At 43.5% G+C, this 24031-nt stretch overlaps 1 protein-coding gene across 1 annotated transcript in view; it reads left to right on the forward strand.

Annotated features, from left to right (window-relative positions):
- The window catches only part of NCAPD2 (non-SMC condensin I complex subunit D2), a 185691-nt gene that overhangs the window by 99402 nt on the left and 62258 nt on the right, over positions 1 to 24031 (forward strand). The window contains exons 9-11 of the mRNA XM_053692853.1: positions 11204 to 11401; positions 11496 to 11630; positions 11705 to 11792. Coding sequence (XP_053548828.1) covers positions 11204 to 11401; positions 11496 to 11630; positions 11705 to 11792 — 421 coding nt within the window. The remainder of the gene's footprint in view (positions 1 to 11203; positions 11402 to 11495; positions 11631 to 11704; positions 11793 to 24031) is intronic.

The raw sequence follows: 24031 nt of genomic DNA on the forward strand, positions 1-24031 counted from the left end.
CTATTGTGGGGAGTAAAATCCAGGAGAAGCAGGATGGGCGCATGGTCTGAGATGGTTATAGGGTAGTTTTTGGTGAGAGGGATATGTGGTGTAAGGGCAGGGGTTGTCAGGAAAAAGTCGATCCTAGACATAGTATGGTGCGATTTAGAGACACAAGTATAGTCTTTATCTGTTGGGTTGCGTAATCTCCACAGGTCAACCAGTCCCAAGCCCACCTTGAACCTCTCAGTAAGTTTCACCTCAGCTTTTTGTCTGCGAGATGTAGTACGTAGGGAGGGTCCCGCCGAGGGTTCTACAAATCTGTCTAGCGGTAAAAGTTGCGTCATGTTAAAGTCTCCCCCCATGATTATAGGAAGCTCAATCCTTTTTGTTAGACAGTGTTGCAGGTAGACGCTGCACACTCCCCACATAGCCCGGCAGCGGGACAAATCGCTAGCATGTTCAATGTTGTGTGCCAGGGTGTAGTACTTACAGAAATAGAGGGAGGGAAAGGACCTGAACAACAGCTTACCAGAGCGCCAGTTGGTCCCTGGGTCGGAATTCCCCCGGAGTGGGGGCAAAATCTCTGGAGAGGATAGAGAAGGGAGGGTATCAGAAAAGCACATGACAATATAACCAAGACCTCTCCGGTCCCACAGTCCACTCCACCGGTGCTACTAGTCACGCTGCTAACTTTGGGAGGAGAAATCGGGACCAACCCTTCATAACTGCAAATGGGTAGAGCACCGCGGGAGTGCTGGATAAGCATCAGTACAATTACATTCAACAGAGGTGACAATGAAGGTGATTTCAATACCTGAAGCACCAAAGTACATGTCTCTAACATAGTGCAGGGCTTTGTATCGTCAAATGGTTGTAAATTAAGCGAAAAATAGGGCATAAGGTCTTTCAGGCGTGATCTAGGGATCTAATAAGCCCTGAAAGATGGCATATCAGTGGCAAGCAGCTGGGGAACAAAACTTTTCGTTAACATATAATGCAACCGCAAAGGGCAAGACTGTATTAGGAAATAAATGGTTAATCTCCCCAAGCATAAGCATATATATGGGCAAGGTTTACAAATAGTAGTAGAATGGATTTATTGGGAGACCTCCGTAAAGGGTAAGGCATAATGAACCCCTTTTTGGGTTAGTTGAAAATGTATATGCATAGGGGGGTGGGTATGTGCCATGCTCAGGACCCTGGACTATAAGATTGGGGTTAGAACGTGGAAACATGAGAACATTTAAAACAATAACTGCTATTATGACTTTCAGAAACAAAGTACAAACTCAACATAAGGAACTTTAACAATAAATTATGAGGGTAGGGTCTCTCCGAGACCGCAGCTCCAGCCACCCAGCTCAGGGGAACCAAGGCAGGAACAGTCCGCTGCAGTGCTATTGCTAAGTGGAATAACCGGTCCACCAAAGTCCATCGGGGCAGACCTTCTCCCACTGGATTCGCCTCTGGGGTTCTCCCCAGAGCGACAGACATCTTACTCCTCTGTCCCTCCATGAGGAGACAGAAGAAGAGGGCAAAAGGGGGCAAGTGAGTTGGACGTTCAAAGTCAGTGCACTTCATCTTGCGTTTCCTTGTCTTGGTATGCTTGCAGTTCCTTAGCAGTACTGAAGTATTTTGCAGCCTTAACTTGGCTGGGTATAAGAGTGTGGCCTGTTTCCCCTCTTTATGCAGCCTAGAACACAGTGGTGCAGTCTCTCCGCATTTTAGATACTTCGGCAGAGAAGTCCTGAAAAATTAGCAGTTGCTTTCCCTCAAACTGTAGGTTTCCAGCATGGGCCCTGTATGCTCTCAACAAGGCAAGTTTTTCCTGATAGTTAAGGCACTTGAAGATTACCTGTCGTGGGCGAGAGTTCAAGGTTTCAAGACCTTTATCCGGACCTAGGCGATGTGCCTTTTCTACATCTAAAGGCAGGTGGTCTGCGTTCATCTTTAGTAGCTTAGGCAGAGTCAGGGCAGTAAATTCCAGCAGATCCTTACTGTTTCCGGGACCCCTACTACTCGAAGGTTATTTCTTCGACTTCGGTTTTCGAGGTCCTCTTCTTTCTCTTGCAAGGCTTTATTCGGTCGCTGAAGTTGTCTTACTGAGGCAGATGTAGACGTTTGCATGTCTTCCACATCAGATATGCGTTGTTCGGCGTAAATGAGCCTAGTGGAAAATTGACGTATTTCGCTAGTGAGTGTGTTCACTCCTGCTTGAAGGGTCTCCATCTTGGGTAGGAAAAAGGATTTTAGCTCCTGAAGTAGGGCAGATGAGTCTGTTGTGATAATTTGTGAGGGTCTAGGGGAGGGTGGAGAGTCTGCATGCTGGTCCGTTGCTGGCCGCTTCTTCTCTGAGTGTTTGCCTCTGGAAGCCATTATTTCCGCCGCCTTGCTGGTAGTAGGCGCAAAATAGTAGTCAAGCTTCATGCAAACACTGCTCTGGCCTTATTAAAGGGACAGTATACACTCATTTTCATATAACTGCATGTAATAGACACTACTATAAAGAATAAGATGCACAGATACTGATATAAAAATCCAGTATAAAACAGTTTAAAAACTTACTTAGAAGCTGTCAGTTTGGCTCTGTTGAAAAGGTAGCTGGAAAGCCCACTGCAAGTGGCAAATAAGACACTCCCCCCCTCCCCCTTCTTTTGCATATGAAAAGACCCTTTACACAAACAGCAGCAAGCTGGAGAAGGTAGCTGACAGTATTCACGTAAAACTTTGGGGCTTGGTTAGGAGTCTGAAAATCAGAGCAGTGTTATTTAAAAATAAGCAAAACTATACATTTATTTAAAAAAAAAACTTTATGGGTTATATAAATAGATCATCTACAAAACATTTATGCAAAGAAAAAATGAGTGTATAATGTCCCTTTAAAGCTTTATTTGTATTTGCTTGTTATAGCTATAAATGTCCCCTAGGTGGCAGTGCAGGATAGCAAATCATGGGTTGCAGGGAGAATGACAGACAAGTGGGAGCAGGGAGCAGTTAGTATGGGGAGGATAAACAGTAAACTTCCTTCACAATTATATTGTACAGATAGAGAGTCCACATATTCATGTTGCAAACAGTAAATACCAATCCAAAAATTATAAGCAGCATACAGGTTGAACAGTGCAGTTCATCAAGGGAGCATATATATCAGTGGGATGAACAAAAGCAAAAAAAAACCTTATTCTCTGCACCTGCTTTCCCCTCCCTGCCTCCTGAAAGTTCCACAGCAGGCCAACAATCCAAGCAAAGCAGTAAAGGTGTCAGTTTTCTGTATGTAACTGGCTTCGTAGAAAGTTATGTCCCCCAAAGTCTGTTTAAAGGCTTATATATTAAGAGTGGCTGGAAAGTCTCTATAACAGTGCCCGTGGGTTATGGGGAAGGGGAATATTGTAATGGGCTCCCCACGTGGCAGTTGCTACTTGCAGTTTTTTGAATGTGTGACAAGCTCACTGAGCGGTTCTCGCTCCCCAGTAAATAGATAGCCAAACATGTACTTCAAATGTTTTTCCCCTAGTGATCTGTGGTGACTGCGGCTGTAATGGCAGCGGTAGTAGCACCCTTGTCTCACGAGCCATGCAAGCCCGCCTCGCTTACCCTCACCTCCGGTATAGCACAGCTCCTTTATATTTAATTTCTCTTGTTAAGTGTATCCAGTCCACGGATCATCCATTACTTGTGGGATATATTCCCTTCCCAACAGGAAGTTGCAAGAGGATCACCCACAGCAGAGCTGCTATATAGCTCCTCCCCTCACCTGTCATATCCAGTCATTCTCTTGCAACCCTCAACATAGATGGAGGTCGTGAGAGGACTGTGGTGTTTATACTTAGTTTATTTCTTCAATCAAAAGTTTATTTTTAAATGGCACCGGAGTGTGCTGTTTTTTTCTCAGGCAGTATTTGGAAGAAGAATCTGCCTGCGTTTTCTATGATCTTAGCAGAAGTAACTAAGATCCACTTGCTGTTCTCACACATTCTGAGGAGTGAGGTAACTTCAGAGGGGGAATGGCGTGCAGGTTTTCCTGCAAATAAGGTATGTGCAGTAAAATATTTTTCTAAGGAATGGAATTGACTAAGAAAATACTGCTGATACCGAAGTAATGTAAGTAAAGCCTTAAATGCAGTGAAAGCGACTGGTATTAGGCTTATTAATAGATACATACTCTCAAAAAATGTGTTTTAAAACGTTTGCTGGCATGTTTAATCATTTTTTAACGTACATTTGGTGATCAAACGTATTGGGGCATAATTTTTCCACATGGCTGGCTTAATTTCTGCATAGAAACAGTTAACTGAGGCTTCCCACTGTTGTAATATGAGTGGGAGGGGCCTATTTTAGCGCTTTTTTGCGCAGTAAAAATTCAGACTCAGACTTCCTGCTTCTTCCTGCATGATCCAGGACTACTCTAGAGGGATCAAAAGGCTTCAAAAGTCATATTGAGGGAGGTAAAAAGTCACAGTAGAGCTGTGGCAGCGTGTGTGACTGTTTTAAAAAACGTTTTTTTCTATTGTTAGTCCGTTTTGGGTATAAAGGGGTTAATCATCCATTTGCAAGTGGGTGCAATGCTCTGCTAACTTAATACATACACTGTGAAAATTTGGTTGGTATAACTGCTTTGGTTCACTGTTTCAACTTGGGACAGGTTTTGTGCTTCTTAAAGGCGCAGTAGCATTTTTTATATTGCTTGTAAACTTGTAAAGTGTTTTTCAAGCTTGCTAGTCTTATTGCTAGTCTGTTTAAACATGTCTGACATAGATGAATCTATTTGTTCATTGTTTGAAAGCCAGTGTGGAGCCCCATAGGAATATGTGTACTAAATGTATTGATTTCACTTTAAATAATAAAGATCAGTCTTTATCTATAAAAGAATTATCACCAGACGACGAGGGGGAAGTTATGCCGACTAACTCTCCTCACGTGTCAGTACATTCGCCTCCCGCTCAGGGGGCGCACGCTAATATGGCGCCAAGTAAATCAGGGACGCCCATAGCAATTACTTTACAGGACATGGCTACAATCATGAATAATACCCTGTCAGAAGTATTATCTAGATTGCCGTAATTGAGAGGCAAGCGCGATAGCTCTGGGATTAGGAGAGATGGAGAGTGCGCAGGTGCTGTAAGAGCCATGTCTGATACTGCGTCACAGTTTGCAGAACATGAGGACGGAGAGCTTCATTCTGTAGGTGACTGATCTGATCCGGGGAAACCTGATTCAGAGATCTCTAATTTTAAATTTAAGCTTGAGAACCTCCGTGTATTGCTGGGGGAGGTTTTAGCTGCTCTGAACGACTGTAGCACAGTTGCAATTCCAGAGAAATTGTGTAGGCTGGATAGATACTATGCGGTGCCGGTGTGTACTGATGTTTTTCCTATACCTAAAAGGCTTACAGAAATTATTAGCAAGGAGTGGGATAGACCTGGTGTGCCCTTTTCCCCTCCTATATTTAGAAAAATGTTCCCAATAGACGCCACTACACGGGACTTATGGCAAACGGTCACTAAGGTGGAGGGAGCAGTTTCTACTTTAGCAAAGCGGATCACTATCCCAGTTGAGGACAGTTGTGCTTTTTCGGATCCAATGGATAAAAAATTAGGTTACCTTAAGAAAATGTTTGTTCAACAAGGTTTTATCCTGCAGCCCCTTGCATGCATTGCGCCTGTCACTGCTGCTGCGGCATTCTGGTTTGAGTCTCTGGAAGAGGCCATTCACACAGCTCCATTGGATGAAATTATGGACAAGCTTAAATCACTTAAGCTAGCTAACTCATTTGTTTCTGATGCCATTGTACATTTGACTAAACTAACGGCTAAGAATTCCGGATTCGCCATCCAGGCGCGGAGGGCGCTATGGCTTAAATCCTGGTCAGCTGACGTGACTTCTAAATCTAAATTACTTAATAATCCTTTCAAGGGGCAGACCTTATTCGGGCCCGGCTTGAAGGAAATTATTGCTGACATTACTGGAGGTAAGGGTCATACCCTTCCTCAGGACAGGGCCAAATCAAAGGCCAAACAGTCTAATTTTCGTGCCTTTCGAAATTTCAAGGCAGGAGCAGCATCAACTTCCTCCGCTCCAAAACAGGAAGGAACTGTTGCTCATTCCAGACAGGCCTGGAAACCTAACCAGTCCTGGAACAAGGGCAAGCAGGCCAGAAAACCTGCTGCTGCCCCCAAGACAGCATGAAGGAACGGCCCCCTATCCGGAAACGGATCTAGTGGGGGGCAGACTTTCTCTCTTCACCCAGGCGTGGGCAAGAAATGTCCAGGATCCCTGGGTGTTGGAGATCATATCTCAGGGATATCTTCTGGACTTCAAGGCTTCTCCTCCTCAAGGGAGATTTCATCTTTCAAGGTTATCAGAAAACCAGATAAAGAAAGAGGCATTCCTAAGCTGTGTTCAAAACCTCCTAGTAATGGGAGTGATCCATCCAGTTCCGCGGACGGAACAAGGACAGGGTTTTTATTCAAATCTGTGGTTCCAAAGAAAGAAGGAACCTTCAGACCAATCTTGGATCTAAAGATCTTAAACAAATTCCTCAGAGTTCCATCGTTCAAAATGGAAACTATTCGGACCATCCTACCAATGATCCAAGAGGGTCAGTACATGACCACAGTGGATTTAAAGGATGCCTACCTTCACATACCGATTCACAAAGATCATCATCAGTTTCTAAGGTTTGCCTTTCTAGACAGGCATTACCAGTTTGTAGCTCTTCCCTTCGGGTTGGCCACAGCCCTAAGAATTTTTACAAAGGTTCTGGGCTCACTTTTGGCGGTTCTAAGACCGCGAGGCATAGTGGTGGCTCCTTATCTAGACGACATCCTGATACAGGCGTCAAGCTTTCAAATTGCCAAGTCCCATACAGAGATAGTTCTGACCTTTCTGAGGACGCACGGGTGGAAAGTGAACGTGGAAAAGAGTTCTGTCCCCAAGCACAAGAGTCTCCTTCCTAGGGACTCTTATAGATTCTGTAGAGATGAAAATTTACCTGACGGAGTCCAGGTTAGCAAAACTTCTAAATGCTTGCCGTGTCCTTCATTCCATCCCACGCCCGTCAGTGGCTCAGTGCATGGAAGTAATTGGCTTAATGGTAGCGGCAATGGACATAGTGCCATTTGCGCGCCTGCATCTCAGACCGCTGCAATTATGCATGCTAAGTCAGTGGAATGGGGATTACTCAGATTTGTCCCCTCTACTAAATCTGGATCAAGAGACCAGAGATTCTCTTCTCTGGTGGCTATCTCGGGTCCATCTGTCCAAGGGTATGACCTTTCGCAGGCCAGATTGGACGATTGTAACAACAGATGCCAGCCTTTTAGGTTGGGGCGCAGTCTGGAACTCCCTGAAGGCTCAGGGATCGTGGACTCAGGAGGAGAAACTCCTCCCAATAAATATTCTGGAGTTAAGAGCAATATTCAATGCTCTTCTAGCTTGGCCTCAGTTAGCAACACTGAGGTTCATCAGATTTCAGTCGGACAACATCACGACTGTGGCTTACATCAACCATCAAGGGGGAACCAGGAGCTCCCTAGCGATGTTAGAAGTCTCAAAGATAATTCGCTGGGCAGAGTCTCACTCTTGCCACTTATCAGCGATCCACATCCCAGGCGTGGAGAACTGGGAGGCGTATTTTGTAAGTCGTCTGACTTTTCATCCGGGGGAGTGGGAACTCCATCCGGAGGTGTTTGCTCAACTGGTCCATCGCTGGGGCAAACCAGAACTGGATCTCATGGCGTCTTGCCAGAACGCCAAGCTTCCTCGTTACGGATCCAGGTCCAGGGACCCGGGAGCGACGCTGATAGATGCTCTAGCAGCTCCTTGGTTCTTCAACCTGGCTTATGTGTTTCCACTGTTTCCTCTGCTCCCTCGACTGATTGCCAAGATCAAACAGGAGAGAGCATCAGTGATTCTGTTAGCGCCTGCGTGGCCATGCAGGACCTGGTATGCAGACCTAGTGGACATGTCATCCTGTCCACCATGGACTCTACCTCTGAGACAAGACCTTCTAATACAAGGTCCTTTCAATCATCCAAATCTAATTTCTCTGAGACTGACTGCATGGAGATTGAACGCTTGATTCTATCAAAGCGTGGCTTCTCCGAGTCAGTTATTGATACCTTTAATACAGGCACGAAAGCCTGTTACCAGGAAAATCTACCATAAGATATGGCGTAAATACCTTTATTGGTGCGAATCCAAGAGTAACTCATGGAGTAAGGTTAGGATTCCTAGAATATTGTCCTTTCTCCAAGAGGGTTTGGAAAAAGGCTTATCAGCTAGTTCGTTAAAAGGACAGATCTCTGCTCTATCCATTCTTTTGCACAAGCGTCTGGCAGAAGTTCCAGACGTCCAGGCTTTTTGTCAGGCTTTGGTTAGGATTAAGCCTGTGTTTAAAACTGTTGCTCCTCCGTGGAGCTTAAATTTGGTTCTTAAAGTTCTTCAAGGAGTTCCGTTTGAACCCCTTCATTCCATTGATATTAAACTTTTATCTTGGAAAGTTCTGTTTTTGATGGCTATTTCCTCGGCTTGAAGAGTCTCAGTTATCTGCCTTACATTGTGATTCTCCTTATCTGATTTTTCATTCAGACAAGGTAGTTCTGCGTACCAAACCTGGGTTTTTACCTAAGGTGGTTTCTAAGAGGAATATCAATCAAGAGATTGTTGTCCCATCATTGTGCCCTAATCCTTCTTCAAAGAAGGAACGTCTTTTGCATAATCTGGACGTTGTCCGTGCCTTGAAGTTTTACTTACAGGCAACTAAAGATTTTCGTCAAACATCTGCCCTGTTTGTCGTTTACTCTGGACAGAGGAGAGGTCAAAAAGCTTCGGCAACCTCTCTCTCTCTCCTTTTGGCTTCGAAGCATAATACGCTTAGCCTATGAGACTGCTGGACAGCAGCCCCCTGAAAGGATTACAGCTCATTCTACTAGAGCTGTGGCTTCCACCTGGGCCTTTAAAAATGAGGCCTCTGAACAGATTTGCAAGGCTGCGACTTGGTCTTCGCTTCACACTTTTTCAAAATTTTTCAAATTTGACACTTTTGCTTCTTCGGAGGCTGTTTTTGGGAGAAAGGTTCTACAGGCAGTGGTTCCTGCCTTGTCCCTCCCATCATCCGTGTACTTAAGCTTTGGTATTGGTATCCCACAAGTAATGGATGATCCGTGGACTGGATACACTTAACAAGAGAACATAATTTATGCTTACCTGATAAATTTATTTCTCTTGTAGTGTATCCAGTCCACGGCCCTCCCTGTCCTTTTTGAGGCAGGTCCAAATTTTTAATTAAACTACAGTCACCTCTGCACCCTATGGTTTCTCCTTTCTCGTCTTGTTTCGGTCGAATGACTGGATATGACAGGTGAGGGGAGGAGCTATATAGCAGCTCTGCTGTGGGTGATCCTCTTGCAACTTCCTGTTGGGAAGGGAATATATCCCACAAGTAATGGATGATCCGTGGACTGGATACACTACAAGAGAAATAAATTTATCAGGTATAGCATAAATTATGTTTTTTCCAGTTGTCAGGGGGTATTGTCCAGGGCTCTGAGTTATCCCACCGCCTTCGCTCTGTAGCGATGTAAAGGTTTGCTCTCTGGTGCCTACAGACTGACCGATGTGGCTGCTGAGAGAGGAGGCCGTAATCAAAGATGGCGCTTGCACTCTGCGCTTCGTTGCGCACTTCTGACTGTCTGGGGGCAAGGGCGATGTGTTGGCCCTTCACACTGCTTCGCCAGTTAGGGTTGGTAATAGGAGAGTCCTAACAAGGCTAATGTGTGTGGGGATCGGGCTGGCAGCAGACTATTTAGCTGTTTTTAAGAGCTGAGTATACGGAGCTCTTCTCGCCCGCTGCCAGTCCGTTGCACCGCCCACCGGAAGTCCTCAGATAAGGTAGTTTTACGTTCCAAATTAGGATTTCTTCATAAGGTTATTTCTGATCGGAACATTAATCAGGAGATCGTTGTGCCTTCCTTGTGTCCCAATCCTAAGAAGGAAAGACTTCTGCACAATTTGGACGTGGTCCGTCCTTTAAAATTTTACCTGCAGGCGACTAAGGACTTTCGTCAGTCTTCTTGGTTTGTGATTTTCTCATGAAAACGTAAGGGTCAGAAAGCTACGGCTACTTCTCTTTCTTTTTGGCTGAAGAGTATCATACGTTATGCATATGAGACTGCTGGACGGCAGCTTCCTGAGAGAGTTACGGCTCATTGCACAAGGGCTGTTGCTTCCTCATGGGCGTTCAAAAATTAAGCTTCTGTGGAACAGATTTGCAAGGCTGCGACTTGGTCCTCTCCACACTTTTTCAAAGTTCTACAAATTTGACACTTTTGCCTCGGCTGAGGCCGCTTTTGGGAGAAAGGTTCTTCAAGCAGTGGTGCCTTCCATTTAGGTTCCCTGTCTTGTCCCTCCCTTATCTGTGTACTCTAGCTTGGGTATTGAATCCCATTAGTAATTAAGATGATCCGTGGACTCATCGTGTCATTAAAAAAAAAAGAGAAAATTTATGCTTACCTGATTATTTTTTTTGACAAGATGAGTCCACGGCCCGCCCTGTTTCTTGCAAGACAGGCTATGGGGTTTTTCTTAGTAAACTTCAGTCACCTCTGCACCTTGGTTTTTCCTTTCTCTTCCTGACTTCAGTCGAATGACTGGAGTGGAAGGGAGGAGCTATATATATATACAGCTCTGCTGTGGTACTCTTTGCTGCCTCTTGCTGACCAGGAGGTGAATATCCCATTAGTAATTAAGGTGATCCGTGGACTCATCGTGTAAAGAAAAAAGAAATACCTTTTTCTTAACTGCAAGAAATGTAGGTGTCAAAGGGACATAAAAATTACTTTTTCATGGTTCAGATTAGGTCTTAAACTGCACTCGTTTTTTTTTCTTGTTATCCTTTGAAATACATATCTAGGTAGGTTCAGCAGTGCACTACTCGGAGCTAGCTGCCATTTGGTGACTACGCACATGTGGCTTGTTGGCTCCCAACAACATTGCTTTGCCAGGGTTAAACAAGTATATGACAGCATAACCTGCTCTAACTTGAGCATTTTAACACTATATAATTGTTTTGTTTTAATGTTTATCAATTAGTTGATACTGACAGGAAGCGCATGTTTGTGCACAGCTCACTAGGGACGTGTCTGAGCTGTGGGTGTGGCCATAAGTCTATAGGTTCTCAGCTGGCGTAGGCAATAATACAGCATGTGTACTTATCTCCCAGAGCTACATGATGAGGAATGCTGTGCTAACTGTGATCGGAGAGATGGTTGTCCGGGTACTGAGTGGTGACCAGCTGCAGGAGACGGAGAAGAGAGCGCGTGATAACTTCCTGGACTCCCTGCAGGAGCACGTTCATGACGTGAATACCTACGTACGCAGCTGTGTTCTTCAGGTGTTCAATAGGATTGTGCAGCAGAAGGTGAGTAGCACAGCAGAGTGACTTGAGGATCTGTACTAGTTAATCCTGCTATCTCATCGGACTTCACTTGGCCCCTCTCCTGTTTCTCTTGCAGGCACTTCCCCTCGCCCGCTTTCAGCCCGTGGTCACTTTGGTGGTCGGTCGACTGTTTGACAAATCTGTAACTGTGTGTAAGAATGCAATCCAGCTCCTGGCATCTTTCCTGGCAAACAATCCTTTCACGTGCAAGGTGAGAGCTGTGCAGTGAGTGTGTAACGTGCTGTGCAGCTCTACACGAGTCATTTGCTTATGTCTCTCTTACAGCTGAGCAGCGCTGATCTGCAGGAGCCTCTGAGAAAAGAATCTGAGAAACTGAAAGAGCTTAGGGAGAAATTCCAAGAGAAGCGGTCAGGTAAGTGTCAGTGGCATCACTCAGCCGCCATCCTGCTATTGAGAGTGCCGCTCCCCTCATGGTAGCTGCTTGTCGGAGTGAGAGGGGGTTGTGACCTGCTTTGTGACAATGTGACTCATGTGCACTACACAGTATATAGTCAGCCGCCTCCTCTGGTCACTGTCACATGTTCTGACATCAGAAATGGTAAGGTGGGAATGTTGTGGGGGAGTTAAATATCTGATAAGAGCTGTGGTTTGTTTTTACTGTGCCTCTTTATAGGGCCCGACAGACAAGTCACCAGTATAGCTGCTTTATGTCACAGAATATCTGATTGTGTACACCTGGTGACGTAGTCTGTGTTCTTTGTTACTGAGTAGGACTTTATGCTGGGTCATATGTAACTTATGTACACAAATCCTGGCCCCCTCAGCAATGCTAAAGGTCAACAAGTTATTTCACCTCAGGGTTACATTTTAAGGAATAAGATTTTTCTGTTGCCTGTTAATGCAGCTATGATGGTTGAACCTAGGGTAGTGAGCTCTGATAAATACAAGAATGTGGAGAGCTACCTGCTCATACATACCTCATCAGGTTTGTGTTATTTATTAAAGGGACAGTCTTCACTGTTGTAGTTTGAGAACGCCTTTACTACCCATTCCCCAGTTTTGCAAAACCAACATTGTTGTATTAAAGGGACACTGAACCCAAATTTTTTCTTTTGTGATTCAGATAGAGCATGACATTTAAGAAACTTTCTAATTTACTCCTATTATCAAATTGTCTTCATTCTCTTGCTATCTTTATTAGAAATGCAAGAATGTAAGTTTAGATGCCGGCCCATTTTTGGTGAACAACCTGGGTTGTCCTTGCTGATTGGTGGATAAATTCATCCACCAATAAAAAAACTGCTGTCCAGAGTTCTAAACATAAAAAAAAAGCTTAGATGTCTTTTTCAAATAAAGATGGCATGAGAACGAAAAAAAATTAATAGGAGTAAATTAGAAAGTGTCTTAAAATTGCATGTTTTATCTGAATTCCGAAAGAAAATTTTTGGGTTCAGTGTCCCTTTAATATACTTTTAAACCTCTAAATGTCTGCCTCTTATTACATGCATTTTTTTTATTAGCTTTTCACAGCATGATACTGCTAGTTCATGTGGGCCATATAGATGACATTGTGCTCACACCCGTGGGTTTGGTTGTGCACAACACAGCACTAATTGGCTAAAATTCAAGTCAATAGAAAATAAGTAAACTTTCCAGTGGCATGGAGAGCCCACGATTCTATTGAATTACTGTTGGGAATTCAGCTCCTGGCCACCAGGAAAAGGCAAAGTACACCCCATCAAAGCTTAAGTATCCCCCCCACTTTCCATAACCCCCAGTCATTCTTTGCCTTCCTGACACCGTGGAGTGCGAAGATAGTGCTCTGAAGACATTTTTTAACGAAGACCTTTAATTAGGTAGCTTCCCTTTCAAGACGGGACTGGGGTAATGATGTGCCCATATAATCCACTTGAGTAAGAGTGCTGGAGGCAAAACCCCCACCTGGCAACCAGGGTTGCGCTACTTTCTACTCCGGTCCCTGTCAGAAGCCGACAGACCTGGAAGTGCTGTGACTGCTCCACAGCAGAAGACCCTGGAGGGAAAGTCCTTTTTTTTTTTTTTTTTTTTTTTTGGACTTATTTAGCCCTTTCTCTTGTCTGGTGTCACTGTGATCAGGGAAAGGGGGGTCTGGGAACTTTAGTTATAGCCTCAGCTGAGGATATCATTTATTTAAGAGCAGCTTCAGGATAGTGGCAACACTAACCAGCATCTCCTTAACAGGTTATGGACCCACAGGTTGTAACGGCGGTACCTCTGGTTACATTAGATGTGAGGAGGCTACCACTGTTTTATGCAACTTTTTCCCCTTGCCTGGAAAGACATTTATAGTTGTGTGATCAAGGCGACCACAAAGTGTGCCAGTGATGAAGATTTCTGCTGAGAGGAAAAAGATTTTAGCATGTTGTAACTAAAATCCATTGCTGTTCCCACACAGGACTGTTGAGTACCGGAGAACTTCAGTTGGGGGGAACAGTTTGCAGGCTTAACTGCTTCAGGTATGATCAGTCATTTTTTTTCTAACAAGACCTGGTAATGCTAGAAGACTGACAGAAATCACCATGGGGGAAGGTAAGCCATTTTCTGAGACTCGGTATAGAAGGATGGCTTAGGTTAAGGGCTTAAGTACTGGTGGACACTGTCATGGGCTAAATCGATTACTTTATTAGTATAATCTCATATTTGTTCAAGTGTTTTAGACGTTGGAACATTTTTTTGGGGTTTTAATTCGCCTGGCATATTGTAAGACACCTAATCTGTCTCAGGAAGGCCCCATAACTCCAGAATGAAGAGGGAGGGGGCCTCATTTTCGCGCCGCAGTTGTTTTACAAGACAGCTTCATGCAGCTTCACGTGTAGAGCCCAGAAGCTGCAGGGAGGACTCCAGGGAGGCTTATTTTCGTCTACAAATAATCCCTAAGGAAGGTAAAGCCACAGCAGAGACTGTGGCACCGTGCTGTAGTGTTTTAAACCGGTAGCCTGCTTCATTTAGCTCCAGTTTGGGCAATAAGGGGTTAATTGATTTGAAAATTTGTGTGCAATCATTTCAAAGCATTAGGATCATGTGGTGAAAATTTCATCAAGATCGGATGTTTTTTGGTGATTTAGTAAAAAAGTGTGTGCTTTTTATAATTTAAAGGCACAGTAACGTTTTTTCAAAAAGTGTTTTTTACTGTATTGTAGTGCTGTCTAAGTCTGTCAAACATGTCTGAGCCTTCAGATAGACCCTGTTCTTTATGTTTAAAAGCCATGGCGGTACCCCCATTGCATTTGTGTTTAAAGTGTGCTAAAGCATCTAAGCATTTTAAAGACCATGCAGTGACACTTAAAAATGTAGCCCAAGATGATTCCTTAACGGAGGGTAATGAGGATAGTCCTTCTTCCTCTCCCCATGTGTCGACACCAGTTACGCCCGCGCAAGCGATGCCTAGTACCTCTAGCGCATTGGCCCCTATTACTTTACAACAATTAGCAGCAGTAATGGATAATTCCCTTGCAGCATTTTTATCCAAACTGCCAGTTTTTCCAAGAAAGCACGATAGCTCAGTTTTAAATACAGAGGATGAGCAATCAGAAGCTTTGGATAATTTATCTGTAGTACCCTCACAACACTCTGAAGTGGCAGTGAGGGATGTGCTGTCCGAGGGAGAAATTTCTGACACAGGAAAAGTCTCTCAGCGGGCAGAGTCGGATTCCTTAGCGTTTAAATTTAAGCTGGAACACCTCCGCGTCCTGCTTAAGGAGGTTTTAGCTACGCTGGATGATTGTGACCCCATGGTGGTCCCAGAAAAATTGTGTAAAATGGACAGGTTTTTAGAGGTCACTTTACACACTGAGGCGTTTCCGATCCCAAAGAGGGTGGCGGATATTGTGACTAGGGAGTGGGAGAGACCAGGTGTACCCTTTGTCCCCCCCCCCCCTATTTTTAAGAAAATGTTCCCCATAAACGACCCCAGGCGGGACGCGTGTCAGACGGTCCCTAAGGTAGAGGGAGCTGTTGCAACGCTTGCTAAGCGTACAACTATACCAACAGAGGACAGTTGTGCTTTCAAAGATCCTATGGATAAAAAATTGGAAGGTTTGCTGAAAAAATGTTTGTTCAGCAAGGTTTCCTTCTCCAGCCAATTGCTTGCATTATTCCTGTAACTACTGCAGCGGCTTTTTGGTTTGAGGCGCTGGAGGAGTCGCTCCAGAGGGAGACTTCATGTGACTAAGTCATGGACAGAATTCACGCTTTAAAGCTGGCTAATTCTTTTATCACTGATGCCGCTTTCCAATTAGCTAAGTTAGCGGCGAAAAATTCAGGTTTTGCCATTATGGCGCGAAGAGCGCTTTGGCTCAAATCATGGTCGGCTGACGTGTCGTCCAAAACAAAATTATTAAACATTCCTTTCAAGGGAAAGACCCTTTTTGGTCCCGAGTTGAAAGAAATTATCGCGGATATCACTGGGGGGGGGGGAAGGGTCATGCCCTCCCACAGGATAGACCGTTCAAGGCCAAAAACAAGGCTAATTTTCGCTCCTTTCGCAACTTCAGGAGCGGACCTGCTTTAACCTCTGCTGCCGCTAAGCAAGAGGGTAACGCTTCCCAGCCTAAAGCAACCTGGAAACCCTTGCAGGGCTGGAATAAGGGTAAACAGGCCAAGAAGCCTGCGCCTGCTGCCAAGACAGCATGAAGGGGTAGCCCCCGATCCGGGACCGGATCCCTGGGCATTAGAAATTGTTGCCCAGGGGGTATCTTCTAGAATTCAAGGACTCTCCTCCAAGGGGAAGGTTCCACATTTCTCGTTTGTTTTCAGACCAGACAAAGAAACAGGCGTTCTTACGCTGTGTAGAAGATCTTCTAAAGATGGGAGTGATACACCCAGTTCCAATTGCAGAACAAGGGCTGGGATTTTACTCAAACCTGTTTGTAGTTCTCAAAAAGGAAGGAACTTTTCAGGCCAGTCCTGGATCTAAAAATTCTAAACAAATTCCTCAGAGTTCCATCTTTCAAAATGGAAACTATTCGGACAATCTTGCCGATGATCCAGGAAGGTCAATATATGACTACCGTGGATCTAAAGGATGCGTACCTACATATTCCTTTTTTTTGTATTCATAATTTTTATTAGGACATTAGAGAGTGTACAATATCAAATAAAAACAGAAAACATAGATATATGCTAATACATTTTGCAATTTTTCTATGACTGAGGTAGATAAATTAAATTAGCTTTCATTTTCAGTAAAATATAACTTAATCTTTCTTGCTTATCCTCTGTTACCAATTGTCAAGCGTTAATAAATTATATCCATACTTATATATAGCTTCAAACAATACATATCGACATCAGTGATCTCTCCAACAATGGCACAATATATCTACACCTCTAACATCCTTATTTTTCACAAATTAAATTTATACAGGATTCGGTTTATCGCCTCATCCTAGAACATAAATCCATACTTGAAATTGAGGTCATTTTAACATTTATCATGTTAAGCTTGTAAGGTATACTAAGATCTCTATATAGCAATTAGAGCACAAAAAATAACACAGGAAAAAAAAAAAAAAGGGCTCCTTTCCTCTCTCCCTCCCCGCTCCCTCCCTATCCCTCTACTTCATCATTGATTCGTACCTGACTCCTCTGTAATAAATACTCCACGTAATTACATACCTACATATTCCTATCCACAAAGATCATCATAAGTTCCTAAGGTTCGCTTTTCTGGACACGCATTACCAGTTCGTGGCCCTTCCTTTCGGGTTGGCCACCGCTCCCAGATTTTTCACAAAGGTGCTAGGGTCCCTTCTAGCGGTACTAAGACCGCGGGGCATTGCAGTAGCACCTTACCTAGACGACATCTTAATACAGGCGTCTTCTTTTCACAGAGCAAAGGCTCATACAGACATTGTTCTGGCCTTTCTAAGGTCCCACGGGTGGAAGGTGAACGTAGAAAAAAGTTTCCTGTCCCCGCTCACAAGGGTTCCCTTCCTGGGAACACTAATAGACTCGGTAGAAATGAAAATCTTTCTGACAGAAGTCAGGAAGTCAAAAATTTTGAATACTTGCCGAGTTCTTCATTCCATTCCTCGGCCTTCTGTGGCTCAGTGCATGGAGGTAATCGGTCTAATGGTTGCGGCAATGGACGTAGTCCCTTTTGCCCGAATACATCTCAGACCACTGCAACTGTGCATGCTCAAACAGTGGAATGGGGATTATGCAGATTTGTCTCCTCAAATACAAATGGACCAGAAAACCAGAGACTCTCTTCTCTGGTGGTTGTCTCAGGATCACCTGTCTCAGGGAATGAGTTTCCGCAGACCGGAGTGGATCATTGTCACGACCAATGCCAGTCTGTTAGGCTGGGGTGCGGTCTGGGACTCCCTGAAAGCTCAGGGTCTATGGTCTCGGGAAGAATCTCTTCTCCCGATAAACATTTTGGAACTGAGAGCGATATTCAATACGCTCCAGGCTTGGCCTCAGCTAGCGGAGGCCAAATTCATCAGATTTCAGTCAGACAACATCACGACTGTAGCGTACATCAATCATCAGGGAGGAACAAAGAGTTCCCTAGCGATGAAGGAAGTAACCAAGATCATCAAATGGGCGGAGGATCACTCCTGCCATCTATCTGCAATTCACATCCCAGGAGTAGACAACTGGGAGGCGGATTATCTGAGTCGTCAGACTTTCCATCCGGGGGAGTGGGAACTCCACCCGGAGGTCTTTGCTCAGCTAACCCAGCTATGGGGCATTCCAGAATTGGATCTGATGGCGTCCCGTCAGAACACCAAACTTCCCCTTTACGGATCCAGATCCAGGGATCCCAAGGCGGCATTGATAGATGCTTTAGTAGCGCCTTGGTCATTCAGTCTAGCTTATGTCTTTCCACCGTTTCCTCTTCTCCCTCGGCTAGTAGCCAGAATCAAACAGGGGAAGGCTTCGGTAATTCTGATGGCGCCTGCGTGGCCACGCAGGACTTGGTATGCAGACTTAGTGGACATGTCATCGGCTCCACCATGGAAACTGCCATCGAGGCAGGATCTTCTAATTCAAGGTCCATTCAAGCATCCAAATCTAGTTTCTCTGCAACTGACTGCTTGGAGATTGAACGCTTAATTCTAGCTAAGCGTGGGTTCTCTGAATCAGTTATAAATACTCTGATCCAGGCTAGGAAGCCTGTCACCAGGAAAATTTACCATAAGATATGGCGGAAATATCTTTGTTGGTGCAAATCCAAAGGTTACTCGTGGAGTAAGGTTAGGATTCCAAGGATATTGTCTTTTCTCCAAGAAGGATTGGAGAAAGGTTTGTCGGCTAGTTCCTTAAAGGTACAGATATCTGCTCTGTCTATCCTGTTACACAAGCGTTCAGGCGTTTGCACAGGCCCTAGTTAGAATCAAGCCTGTCTACAGACCTGTGGCTCCTCCATGGAGTCTAAATTTAGTTCTTTCAGTTCTTTAAGGGGTTCCGTTTGAACCTTTACATTCCATAGATATTAAGTTATTATCTTGGAAAGTTTTGTTTTTGGTAGCTATTTCTTCTGCTCGAAGAGTTTCAGAATTGTCTGCTTTGCAGTGTAATTCACCCTATCTGGTGTTCCATGCAGATAAGGTTGTTTTGCGTACCAAAAGTGGTTTCTAATAGGAATAACCAGAAAATCATTGTTCCTTCTCTGTGTCCTAATCCAGTTTCTAAGAAGAAACGACTGTTACACAATCTTGATGTGGTTCGTGCTTTAAAATTCTATTTAAAAGCAACTAAAGATTCAGACAAACGTCATCCTTGTTTGTCGTCTATTCTGGTAAGAGGAGAGGTCAGAAAGCGACTGCTACCTCTCTTTCCTTCTGGCTGAAAAGCATCATCCGATTGGCTTATGAGACTGCTGGACAGCAGCCTCCTGAACGAGTTACAGCTCATTCCACTAGAGCTGTGGCTTCCACATGGGCTTTCAAGAATGAGGCTTCTGTTGAACAGATTTGTAAGGCAGTGACTTGGTCTTCACTGCATACTTTTGCCAAATTTTACGAATTCGATACTTTTGCTTCTTCGGAGGCTATTTTTGGGAGAGAGGTTTTGCAAGCAGTGGTGCCTTCCGTTTAGGTTACCTGACTTGTTCCCGCCCTTCATCCGTGTCCTAAAGCTTTGGTATTGGTATCCCTAAAGTAAGGATGAATCCGTGGACTGGATACACCATGTAAGAGAAAACAGAATTTATGCTTACCTGATAAATTACTTTTCTCTTACGGTGTATCCGGTCCACGGCCCGCCCTGGCAATTAAGTCAGGTTCAAATTTATTTTAGTAAACTACAGTCACCACTGCACCCTATGGTTTCTCCTTTTTCTCCGAACAGTCGGTCGAATGACTGGGGGGGTGGAGCCTGAGGGGAGCTATATGGACAGCTCTGCTGTGTGCTCTCTTTGCCACTTCCTGTAGGGATTGAGAATATCCCACAAGTAAGGATGAATCCGTGGACTGGATACACTGTAAGAGAAAGTAATTTATCAGGTAAGCATAAATTCTGTTTTTGTGGTTAGTGTCTACATTTCCCAGGATAAAAGCTGCGGTTTCATGGAGTTTGTGTCAAACTAATTCTATCCAAAACTTCCTGCCATATTGGTGCTCTTTCCCTCCAATACTTAGCAATGCATATTCTTGTGACTGTGCAAAGTATTCTGATGAAGGTATTGATATGGTTGTGATAGTTTGGAAGTGGCATGTTAAGGAGCCCTTGTGACATAGTTAACGTTAACTGTTCTTCTAGCAGTGTACTAAGGTGGTTGGATAGACTTGACCAGATCTGTTTAACCTCGCGGCACTCCCACCACAAATGAACATAAGTTCCTATTTCATTACATCCCCTATAGCATTTTCTATTTCTTACCTCTAAAGTGGGAAGTTTTTATTGGGGTTAAGTACCACCGAAAAATGGTCTTATAACTATTTTCTCGCTAGTCCGCACTTATCAGACCTCCACAGGAGGAATAAAGTAATTCGTGCCATTCCCTCACCTCCAACCTAATGCCCGTATCAGTTTCCCATTTGCTCATGAGAAGACTTTTCTGCACTTGTTGCGGATTGTAATGCTATGTATATTCGTGATATGGTATGTTTCTGCCTAGTGTCAGCGCAGCATATTTTCTCTAATGTGGTACTGAGTTGATTTTGTGTATTTGATAAGAATTTATGTAAGGCAGAAGTGACTTGCAAATATAAATACCACCTGAGGGGGTCCGGTGCCAGTTTCTCCTGAATTTGTGTAAAGGTTAAGGTTTTATTATGTAGTACCAGATCTCCCACTTGATAAAGGCCTTTATTTACCCATTTGTCTAGCTGTTTCCTGTATTCCCTCGGGATAAGATATCTAAGTGGTGTCTTGAATGAGGAATCTGGAACCATTTTTTTCTTATCTAAAATTCTCCACTGCTCCACCGAGTGGCCGGTAATCGGAGAATAATTATGGATTACTTGTAGAGATAGAGGTACCCATATTAGAGTCTCTGGGAAGTCAGTCTCCCAAATCTGATTCCAACCCTATCCATACTATACTGGTGTTAGGCGATCCCAATAGTGCTGTTTGGGCTAATCCTAGAGGCATCATAGTCTTTCAGGTTAGGGATTCCAATTCCTCCTAGCTGTCTATGTGTGTCAGTGTTTGAAAAGGGATTCTAGAGTGTATTTTGTTATTGATAAAATAAATTCTGATTGTAGTGTTTCCAGATTTATTTATTTTTTTGGTACTGGGATAGGTAAGGTCCTGAACAGGTATAACAGTCTTGGAAGAATATTCATTTTTATTGCTGATATTCTGCCATACCTTGGAAAGTTAAGGTGTTTCCATTTTGCAATATCCCTACGAATTTCTCCATATAAAGGCAAGTAATTGATTTTGTAAAGTCCCGTAAATTAAGCAGATAAGTTAATCCCCAGATATTTGATATGTGACTTAACCCAGGCAAATTCAAAATTAAGTTCAACTTTTTTGTTTGGGGTGGCAATGCTATTGCCATAGCTTCTTTTATCCATATTTATTTTGTATCCTGATATGGCAGAAAACCGGTTGAGGACATCATAAAGGCTAGTAAGAGAGGTCAAGGGTTTAGTCAATGTTAATAAAACATTGTCCGCAAAGAGAGCAATCTTATGATCCCTTTTTTTAAGTTGAAAGCCTGTAATGTCAGGATTCTGTCTAATACAGGCGGCTAAGGGCTCCATGCAAAGCGCGAATAACAACGGTGAAAGTGGGCACCCCTGTCTCGTGGTGTTTTTTTTTAATATTTATAAGCTTGGAGTGATGTCCAATGGCCCTAACCGTAGGTGTGGAATATATACCTTGTAGAGCTGTCACAATGGGGCCCCCAAATCCCATCTCATCCAAGACAGCAAACATATATGTCCAATCAATTCTGTCAAACGCCTTCTCCGCGTTCAGAGAAAGGACCAGAGAAGGCGTTTTTCGTCTTTGTCAATTGGGTAATGGTCGTGAGTATGCGTCTGATATTATCAGGGGTTTCCCTTCCCGTCACAAACCCAAACTGATCCGGATGGACAATATCTGGTAGTATGGATTTAAGCCTGTTAGCTAATATCTTGGTGAAGATCTTGAGATCTTGGTTTATAAGAGAGATGGGCCTATAACTAGCACACCACTTTACATTTTTCCCTGGCTTGGGTATTACAGCTATCCTTGCTCTGAGAAGGTCAGGGGGTATTGTATATCCTTGCATGATGTGATTTGAATATTTAACCAAATGAGAGACTAACGAGGACCGGAATAACTTATAATATTCACCCGGAAGTCTATCAGGACCCGGGACCTTTCCTGGTTTTAAGTCCTTTACTGCCTGTTGAACCTCAGTCATCGTAATCTCTTGATTTAACTTGTCCCTGTCTTTTTCCGTCAAGGAAGGTAGTTGTATTTCGTTAAGAAATTTAGCTAGTAAAGCTTTAGTTTGTGCACCTTGTTTCCATCATATAGCTCACTATAGTAATCAGCAAAACAGTCAACTATTTCCTGCGGATGAGTTGTAGTGGTGCCATCCTGCCTCTGAATTTGTGCTATAGCTGCTACTGTATGTCAATTTTTTAAGCCATATATCTGTCCGGTTTATTGGAGTATATATAGTAATTAGTCTTAAGTTGGAACGCTGTCCTAACTGATTGGTCATTAAGGATGTTGGCTAACATCGAACGCTTTTCTTGTAGTTGTTGAAAAATAGTCTTAGAATGTGTAAGTCTGTGTTGCTGTTCCAATGTGTTTATTTCGTTTTGAAGTTCTAGTCTTTGACTGCTAAGTTTTTTTTAACCAAGGCATTTTTTTCCTTTATAAGCAGTCCTCTTAAAAAGGTTTTGTGAGCTGCCCAAGTCGAAATAGGTTTCTCCGTCTTCCCCGTATTAATATCCCAATACTCCCACATTCGTCGTGTTATAGATTTTAGTGTTAGCGAATCTTTTAGGCAGAGTCAAAAGTCCATGTTTTAGTTCTACTAGTTGTCTGTAGAGTACCTAGCTTAAGTTGTGTTATTGAGTGGTCTGAACACACACAGGAGTGGATAGTGATAGTAGAGTCTAGGGAAGGCTGTAGTATTTGACTGACAAATATGTAGTCTAACTTTGTACGTCTTATGTGCCGCAGAATAGTATGTGGTGTCTACAGTGTCTCCATATAGGGTCTTCCAGGAGTCAAGGCATGTGTGCCCAGGTGATCAAATATCACCTTGGCCTTGTTATATTATCTGTGTTTATTGGTCATTAATTGGAGACGTTTTCTAGTTTGTAATGCAAGGTCCACGTTAAAGTCTCCGGCTAATATTGTCCTAGACTGAGACCAATTTGTCAGTTGGTGTGATATCTGTTTAAAGAAGGTGTCTTGCTTATCATTGGGAGCGTATACATTACAAAATGTAACCTCAGTACCTTGTATCTGACCTCCTAACTATTAAAAATCTGCCTTTATCTTTAATTGTTTCTGTATGAACAAAGGGAATAGAGGAGTGTATGAGGATGGAGACTCCTTTTTTTTCGAATCGGTCGTAGCATGGTAGTGAAGTGGAAAATCTCTGGTCCAATATCTGGGTATTTGTGAGTTTAAGAAATGCGTTTCCTGTAGGAAAATCACATTGGCTTTTAAAGATCTATATTGTGTAAGTGCGGTTCTACGCTTAATATCTGAGTTCAACCCTCTGACATTATGTGAAATCAGGTTAATAGCCCACGACTCCCTAGATAAAGCAGGATTTATAGCGATAAGTGCGGATAGTTTCTATTGTCCTAGGTTTATATTGGTCTGAGGTTTTCCTGTCTGGGTACTGTTCCCCTGCCTCAAAATCCATAAACAACAAAAGGGTTTCCCCCTAAAACATGACACATTCTAGTAACAAGAAGGTGAGTAGCAATTCAATGACCACATCATAAATACATAAACTAAATATATCCATTTTGGATATGTAACAATAGTTAAGCTAGTAATGTAATATAGAATTTGTGTTAGAAAAAATACTTCACAACTTATAACTTGTGGTGCTAGGAAAATACACATCAGTTTGTGTGCGCATAATAATACAAAAACAATAGCTATGTTTCATACAGAAAGTGTGTGGGGACATGCCCCATGTCTGCCTTGGGCCCGCCCCTGAACTCCAAATGTCCATTTTAACATACAATTTAA

This window comes from Bombina bombina, chromosome 9 (assembly GCF_027579735.1).
Source record: "Bombina bombina isolate aBomBom1 chromosome 9, aBomBom1.pri, whole genome shotgun sequence".
Classification (NCBI taxonomy): domain Eukaryota; kingdom Metazoa; phylum Chordata; class Amphibia; order Anura; family Bombinatoridae; genus Bombina; species Bombina bombina.